Source organism: Amblyomma americanum, chromosome 8 (assembly GCF_052857255.1).
Source record: "Amblyomma americanum isolate KBUSLIRL-KWMA chromosome 8, ASM5285725v1, whole genome shotgun sequence".
In the NCBI taxonomy this organism is placed as follows: Eukaryota; Metazoa; Arthropoda; class Arachnida; order Ixodida; family Ixodidae; genus Amblyomma; species Amblyomma americanum.
In genome coordinates, this window is record NC_135504.1 from 71,070,491 (window position 1) to 71,090,663 (window position 20,173).

Consider the following 20,173-nt stretch of genomic DNA (forward strand, 5'->3'; position numbering starts at 1 on the left):
CAACGGCTTTTGCAAGCAGTCTGCAGTGCATCAAGACAGTTCTTTTCATGTGATCCCCGAGGCTACGCCGCCATTCACCTATAAACAGTCATTGTGGAGCTTTTCTTGATCTTGTTGTCACGAGGAATTTATTCAGGCACGGGACAAATTTTTATAATCCAATTTTCTTGGCAATTAACGCATTTTTTGCTGCTGAACAGACATCATCATAGCCAGAAAGAGCCACATAACAATTTTTATTGCGAACAATACAGTGTAACTTTGAGCTAACACTGCCCCGATAGAGTAAAAACATTGATGCTAGTTGAGCCTCTATGACCTGCAAACATGTCGAACAACATTAAAGCTGCCATCAAGGAATGCTGCGCTGTTTTTCTACACAAATTTTTCAGACGGCCCTATAGACGGATGCAACCAGAACTTGGGGAATAATTTATAAGTGCCCAGTTCTGGTTGCCGCATGTTTATTTGTTAACAACCCTAACTTAAGTAAACATCCGTTGATGTGGAGAATGAAAAGTAACCAAATTCCACCAAGCAAACCAACAAAACCTCGGTACAATGTTGTGTTAATAAGCAGGGAATCAACCACACAGAGTAGTATAGTTGCAGGCATTGCGATGAGCAAAACACTAGTGATGCCAAAAATTAGTTTCGAGGGGGAAACTAGAACTGCCTGTCAACATAAAGCTCAGTTTAGGGAGAGGAGCAGCTTAGCTATTCACAGAAATGGGAAACCAACGAGTACCAATGTTTTTGAGTTTTAATGCACAGAATAGTAATAAAAGGAATTAGTACTGCAAACAGCCAACATGTTGACACCACTTTTTGACACCAGCTGTAACAAAATATTCATACAAGGGAACCAAGAACACACAAGAAGAAATAAAATAGAATCTGAAAATACACTGAAAGACTTCTTGCCTTAGTGGACTAAATGTTTCTAAAAGCACATCAGCTGAACAGCTTATAATGAATCAGAGAAATTAGAACAACACTGACATCAGTGGTGACAAACCCAATAGCCTTCTTGTCATTAACACCCAATGAAAATGTGACAAGGCTAGCTTCAGTAATACATACACCTTACAAAGAAGCTAACTCGAAGCACAATTCCAGCACGACTGCTATTCTGACCAAAAAGGCTGAAATATTCCACCAAATTTGTGATTTGCATGCAGCACCGAAAGTGATCTGAGAAGTGGTACTGGTGCAGTTAAACTCTTTTAACGTTTATGATTAAAGAAAGTAGTTCTTAAAGAATAAAAACAAAAGCAAGCCATGCAATCTTTTGTTCTCCTCTCTCATACATTCTGCTAGTACCACTGGTACACCACACCGAAAAAACATCACAGCAGCATATTATCTTTTTATGTTATGCAAATAGAGCTGCTGCAATAGGAATCCGTAAAGTGATAAAACATTTAAGTAACACAAGTGTGCTTAGGGCACTAAATCTCAATAAACAATAAGGCCAGATTTTCTTCTTCTGATCTTCATCAGAAAGCTGAGAACACGAGGTATAAATCCTGGACATATTATCACTGAAAACCTCTCTTTAATGGGAAGTGATGTCATCCCTATGTGTCACAATTTCCTCTAGTCCACATAAGTCTGGAAGCATAGTAGGCTAGTGGTTCCGAAAGAAGATACCGAATAGCCCAGAGGGAGTGTAGTGTCAACATTAAAGAATGCTTGCAAATTAAACTAACTACAGCCATTAAGTTTCATTTGCTTCATGGAGCTTAACGTCCCAAAGCGACGCCAAAGTGAAGAGCTCTAGTAATTTCGACCACCTGGGGTGGTCGACATCGCACAGTACACATGCCTTCAACATTTCGCCTCCACTGAAATGCGGCCGTCGCAGCCAGGATCGAACTCGTGCCTTTCGAGACAGCAGTCGAGTGCCATTTTAGGATAGAACACTTGTCACAAGACACCTAGCTAGCACGCCGTTATCTGGTTGCCAGCAAGATTGCTACCAAAACTTTCTCCAAAGGGCACCATAGAACACTATTATTCATTTAGTGTCGTGTCTTTTTGTGGTGTTTCAAATTCCACTTAACTGAGAATGCCTTTGAGCACAAGTCTCACTGGAATTGTTTTTCACCCTTGTGGGACTGCACGTGTGCCACAAGGGTTGCCTTTCGTGCAAATGCCATGGGACACAGCTGGCACTGGAACGGCTTCTCACCAGTGTGGATGCGGACATGATCTACCAGGTGGCTCTTTTGTACAAATGCATTGCCACAGTGGTCACAACGGTATGGACGATCACCTGTATGGGTGTGCAGGTGATTGTCGAAATTGTTCTTTAGTGAAAATTTGCTGTCACAATGATATGGACGATCACCCGTATGGGTGCGCAGGTGTCTGACCAGGCTGTTCTTATAAGCGAATGTGCTATCACAGTCACTGCAATGATACGGGCGGTCGCCTGCGTGGGTGCGAACGTGCGCAGCCAGGACAGATCTCTTCTTGAAAATGTTGCCGCAGTGGGTGCACTGGTGAATCTGCTTTCCTGTGGGCTTGTCCCGGGGAGTACTCATGCTTGTACTAATGGATGGCACACAGTGAGGCACTTTTCGCCACGTGAATATTGTCCCAGAAACACGCCAGCCTTGCAGTCAGTGGTGGCCATTCCTGCATTACAAAACCAGACCACTTTTATTAAAACGTGGGGCCCAATACGCCACAGCTCACATACTCTGGGCTATCAGATTGTGACTGTAGACAAGAGTGCTATGCAATAGTTGTGTTACTTGAGTAGAGTTAAATTTCATATGTAGAGCTTAATCCCTTCAGTCCAAAACAACAGTCCACTAGAAGTAAATTTTTAGTTTTTAGATTTCTATAAGGAACATATCCAACAGCTCAGAAAAAATTCCCACTATTGCAGATACCCGATTATTAGGAGTGTGTGAATATTTAAATTTTCAAATGCGAATATTAAGAAAAAAATACCTTCCAGTATCGAATCGAATGTATGTTTTCTATCAAGAACAATTTAAAAATATAAACGTGCCAACATTGCTCAAGTTCTTTTTCAAAACAGTATCTGGCCTTTGGAACCAAAATATACACAAATATACTGACTCTTTACCATACTAAAAAAAACCAACATGATGTCCATAGAAATGTTTATTACTTGATTGGACAGCATTAACAGCATGCAATAGGTGATGTAGACACACAGAATGAGTAACAATATGAAACCATGAATTCAAATGATGCAACATTTAAAGCTAACTGGATGGATAGTAAAACCTCATTAATTTGGACTTCAAGGGGCCGAAAGATATTCCCGAATAATCCAAAGGTTAAGTTATAAATAGCCCCTACCTCATTTCTTCTCAAAGCTGGTTCATAGTTCATACCACAGTCATGGATTGCATAAAAAACACATACATCATGAGCAATGGACATAAACAAGGCTTCCATTTTCGGACAGAAAATTATAAAGAATTACATGTAAATATAATAATATTATACTTCATTCAGCAAAATGTCACCTTCTGTTACCGGAAACCTAAATGTGGAATACACGTCATGGTGCGAGTTAAACGCATGTAGCAACAAATACTGTTCAGCCAGCCGGTGTGAGCTGTGTTATACACATGAAAAATAATGCCAAGCTCCAATGCCCAGCCACGACAAACCACACTACACGGTGTACTTTGAATTAGCAACTGCAGTGAAATGCACATTAAATGTGGCTTTCATTTGAGAGCAGTTGACATATAATGGATTAAAATGCCACCCTGAATGTCTAGCTGAACAGTAATAAAAGCTGTTGCTGCAGCTTTGGCAGACATGCTTCATCATAAGGTTCCAAATGTGACTAAAGCAAAAACAAGAAACAGCAGAAAAATTAACCAAAATAATAAGAAATGCACTCGCATGGCACTGTAACAACAAAGAAGAGTAAGGCTAGACATTTCTTAAAGTTCCTTTAGCACCAGAAGGGAGATTACGGATGGCCCACCAATATCACATTCATCCAATGGCTACTTATTGCACGGAATGTATTTTTGTTTACAACACCTTGCTCCATGAAAATCTTGAAATATTGGGGGAAAATGATAACAAGGTGTCCAGTAAACTCATACTTTTCTTTATGCTTATACTATGTTGCCCCATGGTATCTTCAATAATAACCCTCATCGATGCTTAAAGTATCTGTGCTTTTGATGGATGGGACATTCATTATGCACACCATTTCGTCCATGGACACCAGGCACTAAGGTCTATAAACAAGTTAATTCACAGGCTATGAACGTCAGGACAAAGCATCTGTGAAGACGAGGATTTATATTGGCTTCTTCCTGTGGTAGCATGTATTCCTTTGGCTTGTCAATATTAGCCTGCGAAATTAACAGAGAAAAGCAGTGTAAGTGAATAAAAACTGCACTGGCATAGACAGCGATGCTTAAATTCTTTCTTTCTAAATGACTGCACGTTGGACAACACACAAAAAGTACCCGGAACCATCGATCAGTTAGAGAAAAAAGGATATGAAAGAATGTGGACAAGAAAGAAATACCAGCAGACATCATGCTTATGATAAAACTATTTAGCTTATACTATGGCTGGAAGTCAATGCCTAGTGCAGCCCTAGACTGCAGCTCACTTATGGAGGTCAGTGGCTGTAGCTCTGGACTTGGGAGATGGGAAGCAGTGGGGCTTGGCTTATGCCAAAACATGGTGATAGCTTCGAATAATTTCGATCAGATGAGGTTCTTTAATGCGCTCTGACACCGCATACCACATGGGTGTGCTTGCATCTAACTTCCGTCTAAATGTAGTGACCGTTGACAGGATTTCATTCGACAACAGTGCGCTCAGCAGCCAAACAAAAAAGCCATGAGCCAGTATAGCAGTTTGCATGAATATCCATGTTTAACATGTTGCCAGGTTGCTGCTGCTATTTTTTCACTGGTGAGGAAAGCGTTTCTGGCATTGCAATAAAATAGGTTAGCGGATGTTGCATACACATTTGAAGATTTGCATGCACTGGAATGTTTGGCTCAGGTGTGCTCATGAAAGTCCACAGTTGTGCATAACATTGAAGTAATTGCACTCAAACTCCTCTCGAGCACGTGAGCTGGCTACAAACAAGGACATTTTTTGTAGCTCATGGCTGCGTCAAGCTACATGTTGATTGCAGTTATGTCTAAACATGGTTGACAGGGCACTGAAAAAACCCGTTTCGTTACATCTGCAGAAAATTGCATTATGTTGCATTTCAGGGGTCTTATGTCTCCCAATTTCCTAGAGGCTGTTTCACCATGTGGAAGTTATGTTTCATTTGCTTGTTTTGGAATCTGTTTCACATTGTGAAATTCCTTGAAAGCACTCTCTTAAGCAAGGCCTGGTAGCATTCCAAGCCCACTCTGAGTGCCTCCGATGCTCTATAGAAATATCTGCATATTTATGCAATGTTTTGGGTCTAGTAGTAAGCATATCTGCTTCCTCTAGTGCTGCATACAGCTCTGGGCAGACAAAGGAGTTGACAGGTACTGTTTACTTGATCTGTGTTTTCTACTTGCCATTACAGTGTGTGAAAGGCCCAACAATGGGAAGTTTTGCGGCGCGATAATTTTCAAGAGAAGTGAGTAGCGCTTTCCACCCTACCTGGTCCTGTGGAAGCACTGCACTAGTATTAACGTGACCAGCAATGATGACCAAACAGGGAATTGTCATGTGCGTGTAACAGTACTATCCTCTCTCGTGCAAGTATCGCTAATGTCTCCCCTCAGTTTCCACCAATTGTCCAATCCTGTGAAACGAAGTCTTCCAGACACAAGTACAAGGCTAACGTGACATGCAAGTTTAATACACTTGGCATACCACGCCATCTCTAATCAGGTACGTGCTTGTGCAAAGAGAATAGGTCACAGCGAAGCTCGTCCAAACGATAGTATTAATACCATACCAATAACAGAGAAAAATGACTAGATCTTTTCTTTCGGTGTAAGAAATCTCAGTGTGAACAGCAGATCCCACCTCAAAAGACAACACATAGTTAAGGTGATGACAAGAAGGATATAAAGTGAATCATTTGAAAAGTTTCCGCAAAAAACTGAATATACCCTGTATGTCAGGCAAGCATTGCCAGATATTTTGTTTTTTTCAGGAGATTAATTTCTGCACAGTAATAATCTGCCACTGAAAGAGAAGAAATTCCCCAAGTATTTAGGAATTTCCGAAACAAAATTCAAACTTTGTGAAGCAGAAATGGGAGACGCTTAAACATACAAAAATGGTAAAGTATAAAGCGCCTCAGTAGTGATCTGGTCTCTCTCTGTATCCTCTTTCTTATCCATCTGCTAGAGAGTACAATAGCAACTCACCCCAAAACACACCTTAACCCTTCGACACATTATGTAACAGCACATATAGCAAACTCACAGCTTTTTTCGAGAGTGGGCTGCATCTAGTAGCCTTTCTTTGTTTTGAGGTGAACATCACATCCTTCATAACGCAAATACGCTAGATTTTTTTTTATGCCATACAGTGAATGCAGTGAATATTTTGTGAAACAGTGAGCGGTGTAGCATATCGTCCGCCATTGTTGTGCAAAAATATTTTGCCACCATTTTTAGCATAACTTTTTGCCTCAATTTCAAATGTAATGCGCACCTTCGAAATATAAATTATTTTCATGGACCTTCGGGAGTTTACCTTCTAAGTCAAAGCATATTTATGTCGCTATTTTAGTCAATTACGACACTTTGTATAAAATTTCGCACCTTCTTGCCATAATATGTTTGATTTTTGCGGTGGAAAACTGACAGGCTGTCTTCATAAAAACCTGAATATATTATTTAGGTTGAAAAATATTCCATTTCAATGAAACAAGAAATGGTGCATTCCATACATAACCATTTTTGTTGCAAACATTACAGTGTAACTGTGAGCTAACACTGCCCAACAAATTGAAAACATCGATGCCAGTTAAACATTTATCGTGTGCATACAAATCGAGCTACACTCTAGTCATACCACATTGCATTTGTCCACAAATTTTTCACACAGCAGAAATGCAACCATATCTTGGGGAATAATTTTTAATTGTGCGGTTCTGGTTGCTGCTCATATAAATGTTAATTACCCTAACTTACGTAAACGACTACTGATATACAGAATGAACACTTGGCATATTTCTCCAAAATAACAAACAAAACATCTGCCCACTGTTGTGACACTAGTGGGGGAATGCAACCACACACAGTATTACTCTTGAAGGCACAGCACTGAGCAGTGCAACAAGTGATGCCAGAAATATTTTCTGGGGGTGGGGGTGCTAAAACTCACACAAATGGCAAACGAAAGAGTGCCAGTGCTGTGGAGTTTTAAAGTACAGAACACAAATAAAGGGCATTAATACTAGAACAAACAGTCAGTATGTGAAGGCCACTTTTTGCCAGCAAGTGTAAAAAAATACTCGTGGGAAGCAACCAAGAACACACAAGAAGAAATAAAATAGAATCTGAAAATACACTGAAAGACTTCTTGCCTCAGTGGACTAAATGTTTCTAAAAGCACATCAGCTGAACAGCTTATAATGAATCGCAGCAATTACAACAACACTGACATCAGTGGTGACCGACCCAATAGTCTTCTTGTCATTAACACCCAATGAAAATATGACAAGGCTAGCTTCAGTAACACATACACCTTACAAAGAAGCTAACTCAAAGCACAATTCTAGCACAACTGCTATTCTGACAAAAAGGCTGAATATAGTGAGGACACAATATTCCACAAAATATGGCATTTGCATGCAACACAGAAACAGCGATCTGTCAAGTGATACTAGTTCTTAAAATTTTTTGTTCAAAAAGCATAACTCTTAAAGCCTAAAAACAAAAGCAAGCCACGTAATCTTGAGGCTCAACTTTGGTCCTCCCCACTCATACGTTTTGCTAGCACTATTACAATGCCAAGTTGAAAACACAACACATCCGCAGCTTTCAATTTTGACATTAAGTAACAAAGCTGCAGTGATATTAGGCAGTACTGCAAAAACCATTTTAAAAAATTTAGGGGCAATCAATTGGACTTATGTGGAGGGTATGCGATAGCCTTTGCTTTTCATTTGCCAATGTATTTTATTAATATTAATAATTTTAAAGAAAGAAAATGGTGCAGTATCTTTCTCATATATCCTTGAACACCTGAACTGTGCCGTAAGGGAAGGGATAGAGGAGGGAGTGAAAGAAAGATGTGGCGTAGTGGAGGGCTCCAGAATAATTTCGAGCACCTGGGGATCTTCGACGCGCACTGAGATCGCACACCACACAGGCACCTTAGCGCTTTGCCGCCATAAAAACGCAGCTGCCGCGGTCGGGATCGAACCCCAGACCTCCGGTTCAGTAGCCGAGCGCCCCAACCACTGAGCCACCACGGCGGGGCAATGTATTCCATTCCGATTCTATTTTTTCACTCACCAACACTCCAATTCTGATTGCATTCCAATTACGCAAAACCTGTCACAATATTATAATGCAACAATGCCATCTCTTTAAAAACACAAGTACACTTGGACAATAAAATTACACAGACAGTCAGGCCACCCTTTTTTTCCCCAATCTTCATCATAAATCTGAGACGAAGTACCAGCAATAAATATATTAGACGCACTGCCGTTGAATGCCTTTCTTCAACGGGAAGTGATGCCACCCCATATGTCAGATTATTTTTTTTTCCTTTAACGTAAGTCTGGAAGTCCAATATACTTGTGGCTCTGGAAGAAGAAATGAAATAGCCCAGCACCAGTGCAGTACAAGGGCATGTCAGTGTCCCATTCAGGCAAGGAGCGCGTCAACATTAAAGAATGGCCGCAAATAAAACTAGCTACCTACATAGGTTATAAAGGAACACTTGTCATAGGTCACCTAGCTAGCATGCTGCCAGCTGGTTGTCGACAAGACCGCTACCAAAATGCGTTCCAAAGGGCACCAGGGAACTCAGCTGTTCCTTTAGTGTCATGTCTCTTTATGGTGTTTTAAACTGCACTTAACTGAGAACGCCTTAGAGCACAAGTCACAACGGAATGGTTTTTCATGCCTGTGGGACCGCACGTGCTCCATAAGGGTTAGCTTTTGTTCAAAGGCCATGGGGCACAGCTGGCAATAGAAAGGCTTCTCACCAGTGTGAATCCAGACGTGTCTTACAAAGTTATCTTTTCTAGAAAAGGCACTGCCACAAAAGCTGCAACGGTATGGACGATCACCTGTATGGGTGCGCAGGTGTCTGACCAGGCTGTTCCTTGTTGCGAACACGCTATCACAGTTACTGCAATGATACGGGCGATCGCCTGTGTGGGTGCGAATATGCGCTACGAGGTCAGATCTCTTCTGGAAGATCTTGCCGCAGTGGGTGCACTGTTGAATCTGCGTGCCTGTGGGCTTGTCCCAGTGAGTACTCATGCTTGTACTATTGGATGGCACACTGTGGATGGCAGGGTGCATTTCATCAGCTGGACTTTGTCCAGGAAACACGCCAACGTTGTGGTCTGCCATGACTGATCCTGCATTTCAACACCAGAGTACTTTCATCAAAACTCAGGCTCAAGATGCCACAGCTTGCTTGCAACTAGAGAACAAAAGCCGTATTTAGTATGCAGAGTCTAGGCCCTTCAGTCGAGAACTGTCCAGTGGAAGTAAATCTTCAAAACTTTTGGATTTACGTAACGGACATGGAAACATAGCAAAGAAATAATTCCCAGCAACTTCGATGCCCAATTATTAGGAGTCTGCAAATATTTAAATTGCAAATATGAATAAAAATTTTAAGAAGATATAAATAAGCAAATATTGCACAGACTTCTTTTTTAAAAAAAAAGTGTGCATCCTTTGCAACAAAAAGATAAAACACTATACTGACTCAGCACTATACAATATGAAATGGTGTGCACAGAAGTGTATATTGTAAGATTAGACAGTATTAACCCAGGTTTTTAATAATTTCGTGATTTCCAGCTCTGATCTTTTTTATATACAAGTGAGGAGAGATCAAACTAACAGAAACAGTACTTAAAAGTATGCCACAGGTGATGTGATCACGCAACATGAGAAACAAAATGAAATCAATGAATTCATATGAAGCAACAATTAAAGGTAACATTATGGGTAGCAAAACCTAATTAATATGAATATCCAGGGACTGGAAGAAACTACCGATTTATCCAACGGTTGAGTTATAAAACGCCCCCTCCTACATCACTGATAAAAAAAATTGCGGTAAATCCTTGTGAGGAGGCTCGCAGTGCAAACAGTGATAAGCCCGTGACAAATGTGCAGTTTCGGCGCACTGGAAGAACCACAAAGACACAATGTTTCCCTAAATTCCTCACAAATCAGTTTTCCTTTTCCATATTAATAATATGTTAAGTTGCAGAAGTATTTCTCACATGTTGCGAGGCATATTTTGGGAATATTTTCTGGATGCAACAACTGCTAGGACCTGATTCATCCAATCTGTTGGTCCAGTTGGATCCAGTGAGGTTCAATTGGTCAGGTGGCTTAAAACACAACTGGAACCAATTCGAAGATCCAAATGGAACCAGTTCGAATGTCCAATTGGTTCTAAAGAAAATTTCCAAACTTTTTTTTTCTGACTGTGGTTAGTGTAGCAGGGGGTGGTAGAAAGTTAGATGGCCTGATGAGATTCAGAAGTTTGCGGGCATACAGTCGGCACAGCTGGCAAAGGACAGGGATAATTGGAGAGGCATGGGAGAGGCCTTTGGCCTGCAATGGTCGTAGTCAGGCTGCTGCTGCTGATGATGAAAACATGTGTTCTCATTCTGTGATAGTTTGAAGCAGGTGGTCACGCATCATGTTCACAGCTCGTGCGATGTGACCAACCCACCTGCAGAAATTTGCTAAACATCCAAGAAAATCGGTGCCCGCGTGATAACGGTCGACCCGATGAATGACAGAAACAAATTCCATTGCACAGTTTACCAGACACCTTAAACTTAATGTTTGGATAATTTGCCCAGATATTTTGGCTCTGCCATGAATGGATTAAAGGAAGTCAGCACAATATTCGATTGCTGCGAATTAAATATTTCAAAATTTTCGAAAATAAAAAACTCAGATACTAAATTCTCGAACTGAGTACAAGCCGAATAACAAACATGTTCAATTCGATATAAAAATTTCGACTATTTACACTCCCACCCTTATTTTCAATATTGATATCCTCTCATAAGCCTGTATCTGACGCAACTTCAAGGCCTCAAACCGTTCCAACTCATTCCTGTCACTAGAGAACCATTTTAGAACTAAGGTATCAAAACAAGCAAATGAAAGCACGCATGAAGTACTCTTGCCAGAGCTATTATTAATATTATTAAAGAAGATGGTTTATGGTATAGGGGAGTTTAACATCCCAAAGCAATTCAGGCTATCAGGGACGCTCTAGTGAAGGGCTTCGGAAATATCGACCACCTGGGGTTCTTTAACGTGCACTGACATCGCATAGTACACGCATTAATACACAGGAGGCATACATCAAAAACTTTTTCGTTAATTTTATATGACTGGCTTGAGACGGTTCTCGCAGCCATCTGTAGAGGGTTCCATATATGTAGGTAGCAGCCATTATCAGCAAAAAAATTCACAGCAGTAGTAAAAACACATTAATTTAATGTGCGCACATGAACGAACTGTGACTGGAGGGATTAAAAAGTGCACAGTTGTGAAGTGAAAATTCCTTCTTTGAATTCTGCATACAGTTCGCATTTCAGCTGGCAAAAAGTGCATGTTACCGGCAGACCGTAAGAGTGCAAAACCCTCCTATCTCAAAGCTGGTTCATACCTCGTCACATACCAAACTAACATACACTTAGTAATAGACATAAACATAGTTTCCATGCTCAGCCACAAACTTTTTAAAAATTACACATGAAGATAAGGACGATTTTTAAAAATGACAGGTAAAGATGAGAAAGCTACAGTTCATTCTGCAAACAGCCACGTGCTGTTAACACAAACAGAAAAATGGAATTGACGTCAAGGTTTGAGTTAAACTCATGTAGCAAGCAGATACTGTTTAGCCAGCCAGTGTCAGCAGTGTCATACACATAAAAAATATCATCAGACTTCTATGTGCACTTTGAATTAGCAACCAATTATGGCTTTCGCTCAAGAGCAGGTAAAACAGAATAGGTTAAAGTTCAACACCGAAAATCTGCTTGAACAGTAATAAAAGCTGTTGCTGTAGCTTTGGTAGAGATACTTCATCATAAAGCCTCAGACATGACTAAAGCAAGAACAAGAAACAGCAGAGAAAATAACAAAATAATCAGAAATGTGCATGGTACTGTAACAACAAAGTCAAGTAAGGCAAGACATTTCCAAAAATTAAAAGCCCTTTAGCACCAGAAGCAAGATCAAGGATGGTTCACCACACATACATCCATTTATTGGCTACTCACTGCACAGAATGTATTACTTTTACTGCACCGTATGAATTCAGCAAAAATCTTGAAAGATTACGGAAAAAATATTCCGCTTGCTCTATCTAGTGATAGCAAGATGACCTGCATACTTATATCCTTCTTTATGGTTAGGCCACGTTGCCCATGGTAATAACCATCATTGATGTCCCAGTAACTGTGCTCTCAATAAATGTGTTATCTACCCCACTTTGTCCATGTAGACCACGTACTAAGGTCTGTAAACAAGCTATTTTACAGACTATGAACATCAGGCCATTGAGTCTATGAGGGTTGGGAAGATTTGTAATTGCAGGCTTCTTCATCTGGTAGCATATATTCCTTGGCTCATTGATATTAGCCTGCAAAATTAAGAGAGAAAAGCAGGATAAGTAAAATAAGAACTGCAATGCCCTAAGCAGCAATTTTAATATGCTTCCTTTCTATATGACTGCACTTTGGACAACACATAAAAAGAACTCGGGACCATTCATTACTTAAAGAAGCAAAAGAAATGAAAGAATCTGGACAAGAAAAATATGCAAACAGACACTGTGCTTAACATACAACTACCTAGCCTATGGAATGGTTGGAAATCAGTGCCTAGAGCCGCCCTAGGCCGCAGCTAACATTTGAAGGTCAGTGGCTGCAAATCAGGATTTGGGAGCTGGGAAACAGTGAAGCTTCGTTTCTGCCAAAATATGGTACCTATTAGTTTCGAATAACTTGTCACATGGTGTTCTTTGATGTGCATCGACACCACACAGATAACTTCTTTGCATTCAACTTCTGTCGAAATGCAGCCATAGTAGCCAGGATTTTATTCCACAACATTGCACTCGGCAGCCAAATGCCAGAGCCACTTAGCCATCGTGGCAGCTTGCAAGAATATGTATGTTTTATCACATACCACACCATCTCTAATAAGGTACATACTAGCAGGAAGACAGGACACTATGAACAAACATGTACGACATGAACAGAGCGAAACAAGTCAAATGTGTTTCTTCGTTGCATCCAGTTCTCTTCGCACAAGTGCGTACCTTATTAGAAATGAACCCACTCACTCAAACTGAAGTATTAAAATCGCTGCGAAGGTTGCTCTAATAAAGTTGCGGCATGCATGAGATATTGAAGCACACCACTTCACGAATAGTGTCTAGCAAGGATTTTTTAAATGCGCTTTGTAGAAGCTGAGTTATCTGTAGTTAAAATTTGAATTTCAGCGTCTTCGCGCCTTTTCTTCTCCTCTCGTCACTATTTGCACGCTGGAAGGTAGGCGCTCCTTCCCGACCCCCTGCTAAGAGCAGAGCTTCCCGACCCGCCGGAGCCAAGCGGCTTATTGGCCGCGGCCACGGTAGCTGCCTGAAGTCTGCAAGAATCTAACCAATGGCCACCTCTCATCTTGTATACGCAGATGCGGGGGACGCAGGAGGGTGCTAGGATGAAAAAGTCGGAGGGAAGGGCTCGCCAACTTTGACGCGTGATTGTGGGTCGCCTGGTGCGTGTAGAAGAGTATTATTTGGCTCTTGTTTTCATGGCAACACAGTGGAGTCATTAAGCGCGTTAATGTGCTCTCCTCGGAAGACGTTTCGGAGCCCCTTTAATACCACACCAATACCCGAAAAAAATGACCAGATCTTCTATTTAGCTTAAAAAATAGTGTGAATAGCATATCTCGCCTCAAAAGATGACACAGTGTTAAGGTGATGACTAGAAAGATGTGAAGTGAATCATTTGAAAAATTGTAGGAAACTGGTCACAATGTACTCAGTATGTCAAGCAAGCATTGTCAGATTTTTTGTTCCAGGGGATAAGTTTTTCCACAGTAATTATTTGAAACTGAATGGGAATCAATTCACAAAGTATTGAGGAATTTCCTAAACATAGTTCAAATTTTGTCAAGCAGAAATGGGAGATGCTTAAACGTAGAAAAATGGCGAAGCATAAAGTGCCACAATAGTGACCAGGTATCTCTGTGTATCCTATTTTTTACCCTTGTCTGCTACAAAATGGAATAGCAAATCGCTCTAAAATACACTTTAACCTTTTGACACGTTATGGGCACGAATGCATATAAAGCGAACTCATAGCTTTTTCAGAGAGTGGACAGCATCTAACAGCGATTTCTTTGTTTCAGGTGATTTTCGAATCCTTCAAGTTCCAAATAAGCTAGATTGTTTATGCCACATAATGAATGCAGTAAATATTATTTCACAAATCAGTGAGTGGGGTAGCAAGTCATCTGCCATTTTTCTGCGTACATATTTTGCGGCCAGTTGTAAAACGATTTGTTTACTCTCAATGTCAAGCATAATGTGCACTTTTGCAAAAAAATTTATTTACGCGACCCGTTGCATGTTTACCTTACGAGTCGCGGCTTATCTGCGTTGCTGTTTTCATCAATTACGACAGCGTGTACACAACTTCCCACATTTCTGCAATAAAACATCCAGTTGTTTGCACTGAAAAACTAACAAATTGTCTTTCTTAAGGCATGAACATACTATTGAGGCTGAAAATTACTTAATTTTGATAACAAGAAATAGCACACCAAAGGGACACATAAGACAATTTGAATCCGACACAAATTGATATATCACCACACACTACCAACATAACATATAGGTTTCACCACTAGGAGCCGTCTTTGCAAGCAAACACGCAGTGCATCAAGACAATTTCTTTCATGTGGATCGCTGAGGGTACACTGCCATTCTCTTATAAGCAGTCACTGTGGATCTGTTTTGATCCTGATGTCTTGAGTATGGATCAGGCAGAGGGAACATTTTTCATCAGGTTTTCTTGGCAATAACTGCATTTTTTTTTGGCTGCTGGGGACACATTAGTATAGCAAGAAAAAGCCACATAACCATTTTTATTGCAAACAATACAGCGCAACTGTGAGCTAAACTTGCTCGATAAAAGAAAGACAATTATGCCAGATGAACCTTTATGACCAGCATACATGTCAAACAAGATTAGAGCTGCACTCTAGAAATGCCGCACTGTGTTTTTCCACAAGTGTTTCAGACAACAGTAATGCAACCACTTTGGGGAATAGTTTTTAAGTAGGCAGTTTATAATTGCTGCCCATCCAATTGTTACCAATCCTAACTCATGTAAATGACTCCTGATGCAAAGAATGAAAGCATCTTTCTCCAAGCCAACCAACAAAACAATTGTTCACTGTTGTGTCAGTAGTGAGGGAATGCAACCACACAGAGTAGTAATCGTGCAGGCACAGAGCTGACTAATGCAGCTAGTGATGCCACAAATCATGGGGAGGGCTAAAACCTACACAGATGGGAAACCAAAGAGTACCAATGGTTTTCAGTTTTAAAGTACAGAGCATAAAAAAAGGAAAAAAGCACTGCAAACAGCCAAAATGTTGAGACCACTTTTTGACACGAGGTGCAACAAAATATTCATATGAAGGAACAAAGAACACACAAGAAGAAATAAAACGCAATCTGAAGACACACCGATAGTCTTCTCGCTGCCACGAAGTGATTGTTTCTACAAGCACATCGGCTGAACAGCCTAAGATGATTCACAGCAATTACAGAAACACTGACATCAGTCGTGACAAACCATATAGCCTTCTTGTCATAAACACCCAATGAAAATGCGACAAGGCTAGCTTCAGTAACACAAACACGTTACGAAGAAGCTAATTCAAAGCACGATTCCAGCACAACTGCTATTCTGACAAAAAGGCTGAGAATAGGCTGCAATATTCCACAAAATATGCCATTTGCACGCAGCACAGAAAGAGCAATTTGACAAGTGATACCAGTGCAGTGAACCTTTTTCAATGCTTTTGGTTAAAAAAAGATTAGTTCTTAAAGCCTAAAAACTGAAGCAAGCCATGCAATCTTTTGTTCTCTTCTCTCATACATTCTGCTAGCACTACTAGAATGCCACACTGAAAAACAACACAGCAGATATTCTTTTGACGTTATGTCAATAGAGCTGCTGCAATAGGAATCCGTAAAGTGATAAAACATCTAAGCAACATATGTGTGCTTAGGGCCGTAAATTTCAATGAACAATCAGGCCACATTTTCTTCTGGTCTTGACTGGAAAGCTGCGAACACGAGGTATAAATCCTGGATACATTATCACTGAAAGCCTTTCTTTAATGGGAAGTGATGTCATCCCTATGTGTCACAATTTCCTCTAGTCCACAGAAGTCTGGAAGCATAGTAGGCTAGTGGTTCCAAAAGAAGATACGGAATAGCCCAGTGCCAGTGTAGTGTCAGCATTAAAAATTAAAAAATGCCTGCAAATTAAACTAACTACGGACATAGAGTATCATTTGGTTTATGGAGTTTAACATCCCAAAGCGACTCAGGCTACGAGCGACGCCGCAGCGAAGACTCCGGTAGCTTCGACTGCCTGGGGTCCTTTAAACATGCACCGACGTCGCACAATACACATGCCTTCAACATTTCGGGTCCATTGAAATGCGGCCGTCACAGCCAGGATCAAACCCTGGTCTTTCGAGACAGCAGTCGAGCACCATGACAGCATAGCACGCTTCTCATAGGTCACTTAGCTAGCATGCTGTTATCTGGTTACAACAGGATAGCTACCAAAACGCGTTCCAAAGGGCATCATGGAACACTGCTATTCCTTCAGTGTCTTGTCTCTTTGTGGTGTTTTAAATTACACTTAGCTGAGAACGCCTTTGAGCACAAGTCACACTGGAATGGTTTTTCACCCTTGTGCGACCGCACGTGTGCCACAAGGGTTGCCTTTTGTGCAAAGGCCATGGGGCACAGCTGACACTGGAATGGCTTCTCACCAGTGTGGATGCGGACGTGTGCTACCAGGTGGCTCTTTTCTACAAATGCACTGACACAGTGGTCACAACGGTACGGACGATCACCCGTATGGGTGCGCAAGTGAATGTCCAAAGTGCTCTTTGCTGCAAATTTGCTGGAACAGTGGTCACAACGGTACGGACGATCACCCGTATGCGTGCGCTGGTGTCTGTTCAAATTGCTCTTTATAGAAAATGTGCTGCCACAGTGGTCACAACGGTATGGACGATCACCCGTATGGGTCCGCAGGTGTCTGACGAGGCTGTTCTTATAAGCGAATGTGCTATCACAGTCACTGCAATGATACGGGCGGTCGCCTGTGTGGGTGCGAATATGCTCCACCAGGAGTGATCTCTTCTTGAAAATGTTGCCGCAGTGGGTGCACTGGTGAATCTGCTTGCCTGTGGGCTTGTCCCGGTGAGTACTCATGCTTGTACTAATGAATGGCGCACTGTAGTTGACAGGACACTTCTCAACAGGTGGATTTTCTCCAGGAAACACGCCAACGTTGTGGTCTGCCATGACTGATCCTGCATTTCAAAACCAGAGCACTTTCATTAAAACCTAGGGCCCAAGATGCCAGAGCTTGTTTGTGACAAGGAAACAAAAGCCAAATTTAGTATCAAGTCATATCTTATTTTCCAGCAAACATCTGGATGCAGAGTTTGGGCCCTTCAGTCGAGAAGAACTGTCCAGTGGAAGTAAATCTTCCAACTTCTTGTATATATGTAAGGAACATGGCAAAGAAATAATTCCCACCAACCCAAATGCGCAATTATTAGTAGTCTGCAAATATTTAAATATTGAATATGAATAAAAAGATGTTATGAAATATTAATAAGCAAACATTGCCCGGAGTTCTTTTTCAAAAAAGTTCAGGCCTTTGCAACCAAAATATAAAACAGTATACTGACTCAGCACTGTACAAAATCCAATGGTGTGCACAGAAATGTATAGTGTTTTATTAGACAGCATTAACCGAGACAGCATTAACACCAGTGGAAAGGTACACATGTAGACAGGACACACTCACTGTCAGGCCAATGAGGCAACTTTGTTGCCTCCTCAACACTTTTCTTGGAAGAAACGCCTTTGAGAGGCACCCATAGATTTAAAGCAAGGGGTTTCTTTGCTAGAGCATTGGTACTTATCTGATGCCAGCAACTAAGCTGTAAAAGAACTCATAAGAAATTAGAGAAATGGATGCACCTTGTGACCAAATTAAAAAGTACAAAACACCGGTAGCAGACCGACAGAGCCCCAGCGTGGGGTAAGGCCCAAAAAAACCCAATTTTTATCCAATTCACCTGCAACCTATACTGTAACCTGCAACCTATACATATGCGCAACTACCGTAGCGCATATGTTCATTCCTGAATTCGCTCTGCAGTCTCATCAGGATTGGTACTAAACCAATTCATGTAAGCAAAGTATCTGTTTGTGTGCACCACATTATGTCCCCCAACACAATAACTTAAGCCAAATTTCGGCCTGCCTAGAGCAACAAGTTCTACTAGCAAAGCAAGCAGATCTGAAGCACCACCAGAGAAAGCTTGAAAAAGGTACTTTCTTTAGGTGTCATCACATTAATACAGAAAACACAGCCTGGCTTGAACTAGAATGACACATTTTGAGTGACAATTACATTACCTTTCAGTGTTTGACAAAACCAGTAAAAAAAGGTAACAGTTTATTTGCATTGAACAGAAAAATGTAGCCCATGGCAACTTAAATGTGTAATACAAAACACGAGGAAAAGAATTCCACCTACAGAGCATGGAAAGACAGACACTCTTAATAAGACTGACAGCTTAATTTTAGGCATCAATACTTTTTCACCACAACAAAAAGCTTACTGTCTAAGTTGTTCGACTCCACAATGGTTTTGTGACAAATGCGATAAAAAGTTTTTACCAGGAATTTTTCAAACTGTCAATGAGCCTGTTTCATGTGCCCCTATGCTGGAAACAATGATCAGTGAGCATGACGACAATCATGCACCATAAAAAAATAATGAACTAAAGCTGACACAGTTACAGCCGTCAAATATTAATTAGGCAGTGATGGTAGAGCATAGCGACCATTTCAGTCTCCACACCCAGAGTGGTTATGTACAGTGATGTGTACCTCCTTGGAAATTTCAGTGGAACATGGCTACCATGTCAGCCAAGAAATGTAAAGCACTGTGGCACCATCTAGGAATGAAAGTTGTAAGCACATCATTAGTGATGCAAAAATTGAAAACTGAAAAATGGTTTCTGAGGAAAGGAAATGCACAGTAATTGTCTCACTTATGTCATGGACACCCAGGACCACACCACAAGGGAAGGGAAGAATGTGGGAGTGAAAGAAGAAAGAGAAAGAGCTGCCATAGTCCTGTCCAGAATAATTTTGACCACTCGGCGATCTTTAATGTGCACTGACATTGCACAGTACATGGGCACTCCTGCCTTTCACCTCCATCGAAACGTGGCTGCCGTAGCCAGGTTCGAAACCAGGAACTTCGGCTCAGTAGCCGAGCGTCCTCACCACTAAGCCACCGTGGTGAAGGGAGCATTGCTCAAAAGGTGCATTGGAGCGAGCATAAATTATAATCAGATATGATGGACACTTCTTATCCAAAAATAAGTAATAGTTTACAGAGGTGTGGTCATGTTATGGGATATATACCGATAACAGCAAGGTTTCACCACGGGATGGTGCTTCAGTAGGTATGATGCGTTCTCATCGCGACGAGGCTAAAGGCCCCGTTCACCAAAAAATCAATTATCAGTGCTGCCGGGGTTGTGAGCGAAAAGTCACGGGCATGGCTCTGCCAGGCAGTCCCCAGAGAGTAACCTAGGAGGCAGCTGGGCCACCTAGGTCATGTGACCTTATGGCATCATCACAACCTGCC

At 41.2% G+C, this 20,173-nt stretch overlaps 1 protein-coding gene across 1 annotated transcript in view; it reads right to left on the reverse strand.

Moving 5' to 3' along the window:
* The window catches only part of LOC144102487 (uncharacterized), a 148,096-nt gene extending 145,547 nt beyond the window's left edge, over positions 1–2,549 (reverse strand). The window contains exon 1 of the mRNA XM_077635750.1: positions 2,095–2,549. Within this exon, the coding sequence (XP_077491876.1) occupies positions 2,095–2,549 (455 nt within the window). The remainder of the gene's footprint in view (positions 1–2,094) is intronic.
* Between the last annotated feature and the right edge of the window lie 17,624 nt (positions 2,550–20,173).